The 4,625-nt window shown below is 44.4% G+C and overlaps 1 protein-coding gene across 1 annotated transcript in view; it reads right to left on the reverse strand.

The window, feature by feature from the left end:
* Positions 1–3,195: 3,195 nt before the first annotated feature.
* Positions 3,196–4,625, reverse strand: part of coa1 (cytochrome C oxidase assembly factor 1) — a 7,084-nt gene continuing 5,654 nt past the window's right edge. Inside the window, exon 6 of the mRNA XM_023398220.2 lies at positions 3,196–3,530. Within this exon, the coding sequence (XP_023253988.1) occupies positions 3,422–3,530 (109 nt within the window). The 3' untranslated portion in view covers positions 3,196–3,421. The remainder of the gene's footprint in view (positions 3,531–4,625) is intronic.

Here is a 4,625-nt window from a genome sequence, read left to right on the forward strand (position 1 = left end):
GATTGGATGATCTGTCTGAGGCTGAGTCCCTTTTTGATTGACAGCGAAATGAGCGAATCAGCGATCTTGAAGTTTCAGCATCCACCGGAGCAGTTTTCAAGTTTTTCATTCCGTCGTTCGGAGTTGATCTGGAGACGTTACTGATCCTCAGCGACTTTGTCTTTGTTAAAAACGACTAGCGTTGTGTTTGGCGACTCTCTTCTGTCACTCTGCGAATTTACATATAAATAAACGGACACATTTTATGATGTAGGCCGAAAATTAGCTTCCCCTCCTTATAAGACCAGCAGCCGCCACTGGTTAAGAGGCAGCAGCAAGTTGAGTAACTTGTCCTTGTAATCACCTCGGTTTAGTCAGGGTGTACTGTGCAGCAGCTGTCAACTTGTTCTTTTGCACGGAAGGTTTTTACATACATATTAAATGTACATAATTACAGTTTACCATGTGACATTATATCCATGTCTTCTAATTCTGTTCTGCTTTTTAGTTTTCACATTAACATATTTCCCTTTTCTGTTAATCAATGTGTTGTTACATTTTTAAATTAAGTTTAGTGGTTCGGACCCAAAGGTAGAACTCAGACTCAGAGGCCGTCCAGTTTATTGTAGAACTTAGGAATAAGGCGATGGAGAGATGGAGATGGCTGGGTGCTGGATCTCAGGCTGGGGTTTGTAGACACTATGAGGAGTGAAGCAAGGCAGGGTGGAGCTGAAGCTGGAACACAGGCAGACAACAGTCAGAGTGGAGGATTGAGCAACACAAGGACACAGGAACTTAGAATCTAGGAGTTTGGCTGTAGAAAGAGCTGATACCTAACAGGTGTAGAGTTCTCTGTGCAAGACCTGGAAGGGAGATCGCCATGGATTCTCCGCATACTGCACATTTGATATGTTTAGTGTCAGTGCAAAGGAATAATCCTGATACTTCTTCAGACAGGAAGGAGAGCAGAAAGGTGAAGATGTTCATGTAGAGAGCAGAAAGAGGTTTGCTGCTGTTACTGTCATGAGGAGGTTTTACTTTTAGTTTGATGCAGTTTTCTCATTTAGTGCAGTAAACTGCATCACACATTGAGATGGTGGTTTATGGTAAGGGGGTGTGTGCCTGTCCGTAAAAGTCACAGCAAAGCACTGATGTAAGAACTGCTAAAATCTCTCACATGTAACTGTGTGGTCAATAATCTGCAAGTAAACAATATCAGTTCCCACAGACAGAACAGTGAATACAGCCTGTGATTGAAGTGACATTTACATTTCATTCATTTTGGTTTTAAAATGACAGATTCGTTATAATGTCACAGTTAAATTGAAAATATGTCATTTTATCCATAACAGCTGTGTCCCACTTCAGGGGCCACATCCTTCAAAGGCTGATGGTATCACAGCTGCGCATATACACTTCCCCATTTCAAAGGCTGCTTCAAATGTCTAATTCCTTTCCTGGACAACGAAGACTCCAACAGGTGGATCCTTCGTGGTCCAACCTATCCCACGATTCATTGCATGCCGGTAATAAACATAATATGGCAGCATTAACACGGACAGAGAGCCTGAGGATCACACTGTTAAATTTAAGTATTGTGTTTCAGCTCAGTTCAACAGCTAACGGTACAGCTGTTAAAACCAAGCTACGGTGGCCCTGAGAGCTCAGTGCACTGCAACTCACAACAAACCATGAAGGCGTAATCCTGACCGCAGGGGCCCAGGTTCCAGTCCAACCCGTGGCCCTCTGCACCACATCATCCCCCCTCTCTCTCTCCCAGACTTTCCTCTCTCTCTCTCTCTCTCTCTCTCTCTCTGCCATTTGTGAGAAAATTTTGTCATTATTACCGTGTGAAGTCTTGATGGCTAAAAAAGTGTTTTCTGAGGTCACCATGACCTTGAACTTTGACCTTCGACCACCAAAGTCTAATCAGTTTGTCCTTGAGCAAATTTGTGCAAAACCTGAAGAGGTTCCTTCGAGACGTTACGGAGATATTGCGTTCCCAAGGCCGAACCGTGTTTTGTGAGGTCACCGTCACCTTGACCTTTGACCACCATGATCTAATCAGATCATCCTTTAAGTCCTCGTGAATGTTTGTGCTAAACTTGAAGAAATTCAGTCACGGCATTTCTGAAATATCACGTTGACGAGAATGGGACGTATGCACAACCCAAAAACAACTCGCTTCCGGCTCTGGCTGTCGCCGGCACGGATCAAGAAGAATAACTTAAAAAGAAACAAGTGATGAACCTGCTGGGACACACTTGTTGTTCACTGAATATCAGCGCTTTTAACCTCAGAAGTCGCAGTTGAGCATAGAACAACAAGTCCCAGGTTCATCACTTCTTAGCATCTCCTGGACGCCACTCTTGTGCTCACCACACTTACCATACTAAAGGGCCATAAACCACAAGTTTCCGTGAAAAAAGCTATGTGTTGTCAAGGTTGCTAGGCGACAGGAGCTGCACTTGGTGTCGCGTCGGTAAGAGCTGGCACACGTAGGGCCGCAACTTTGTAGGCCGTGTCCTCTGAAGGATGAAGCGTCGCTAAAATCTCAAACGATACGTGGATGGCGTTTTCAAGTGTGTATATTTCATGTTCTATACAGTATATATTTCATTCTTATTTGTGAAAATTAAACTATGATAATAGTTTCTCAGTAACGTGCACATTTTCAGCGTTTTCAAAAACAAGGGTGTTTGTGGATGACGATTCTTCTGCTTTGCAAACCTTTTTTTTCAAACTAGTAACTATGAACGCTGCGAGTCCAGGACAGAAAGAGTTTGAGGCGTCAGTCACCACAGTGAACCTGTGAAAACACAGAGGCTCACAGGAAAGGCAGAATTATATGCATTTACAGTATATAGAATAAAAGAGAGCTACACACGCACACACACACACACACACACACACACGCCATCTCTGTGGGTGTAATGACAACACTTCCCTTATCTACATCTGCACAGGAAGCAGGGAGTGAAATAAGTCAGTGAAACCACAGGTTTGTGTCCTGCTATATGATTCATCTTGCTGTTTGCCCTGCACACACCCACACACTCACATCCACAGACACAGACACACACACACACACACACCCTTTGTTTATAGCTAGAAGATAACTGATTTATCTTGATACATGTCGATACACGAAATTATTTTTCAAAGGAAATTAATTAGAAATGAAAAAAAACTGATTGGTGCAACGACAGCAACGTGTCTGTTTCACATTATTTATTCAAAAGTCACACAACACAACAACGATCCGGATCAGTGTGTTAGAGGCCCAGCGACACTCAGCGCTGTGCGTCATGAGTAACCGCTGTCTCTTCTAGATGATGCTGGAACTGAGCTTTCCCCAACCCGGATAATTAAACCTCCACTCAGCAGCTGTCGGAGCAGGACGACTTCCTCTCTCGTCGTTCTCATCAGTGCGTGGAGCTGGTCAGTGCCAGTGACCTGCGTCCAGCCCCTGTGTGTGCTCTGCTGTCTGGCTCAGCAGGTTGATGGTCTGTCCTTCCCGGAGCTTCAGCACCGCCTGCTCCAGACTCCACCTGCAGGGAGTGACCAACACAGGTCAGAGATGGTGACAGAAATCTATCATCCAAAAAAAAAAACTGTATAAAATGATTTACACATGTCCCGAGTCTATCTGAACATAGCCCACCAAGGTGTGAGTGTAACTGAAGGTGTACCTGGGAGGCGGAGCTTCAATACTGGGTGAAATTCTGTAACCATTAGTTAGAGAGTAATTCAGTTCATAGCATTGCTGCCATTGTACATAGACCCAGTCTCATTTGTTAAGGTCAGAAAGGGGAGGGTATGTTACCTTGTGGCTGACCTGTTTGCTAAAGGGAGGGGTGGGAGGTTTCTAATATTATTTACACTACACCAAGTCTATTGCTTATGTCATATTTGTGATGTATGTCTGCAGTGGCAGGAATGGTGAAGAATAGATAGATGCTGTGTGAGTCAGTGTAGCGTCTAGTCTGCCCTCAGTCCCACAGAGAAGAAGAGCTTCCTCCTGACTAAAAAAAAAAAAACTCCCGACTAACATCACAGAAACACACAGATGTCTGAAGCACCTAGAAAGAGATCTTTATCTCCATCCCAAAGAATCGCTCCGACAAGAAACCACATTCAGCGACCAAGAAGAAAACACGGGTGAATCGTGGTGTGGCTTCCCACCGCTGGAGACAGCTCCGGGTAAAGAGATGCGGTTTGATGCCGAGCTGCATCTTTTCTGTCAGACTGGTGAGTAACATCTAATGTTGCTCTGTAGCGAGTCTGTTAGTGCAAATGACAAACCGCACCGACAAACACTTCAAGGGGCATAAACGTATGACTGATGTTGTCGACAGATGTTTTAGCGATGTAGCAGAATTTAGTCTGTTCCTGCGGCTGTTCCTGCTCCTGATGCGTCACTAACTTTTCTTTTAGTGAGACAAAGAGACTGTTTGATCCAGAACCAGCGGGTTCATTTATTATACACACACAACAGACCAAACATGTTTGAATATAAAGAACTAATTGTCCTGTCACATGTTTGTCTGTATCAGGACCAGAATTCCAGTCCAGTCCTCCCCAGTGATGGACCAGCACCTGCCTTTTCTTCTGCGTCCGGCCTCATCAACCATCAACAACCACAT

Source organism: Seriola lalandi, unplaced genomic scaffold (genome assembly GCF_002814215.2).
Source record: "Seriola lalandi dorsalis isolate HSWRI2012SDOR001 ecotype SW California unplaced genomic scaffold, Sedor1 jcf7180002054981, whole genome shotgun sequence".
Taxonomy (NCBI): Eukaryota; Metazoa; Chordata; class Actinopteri; order Carangiformes; family Carangidae; genus Seriola; species Seriola lalandi.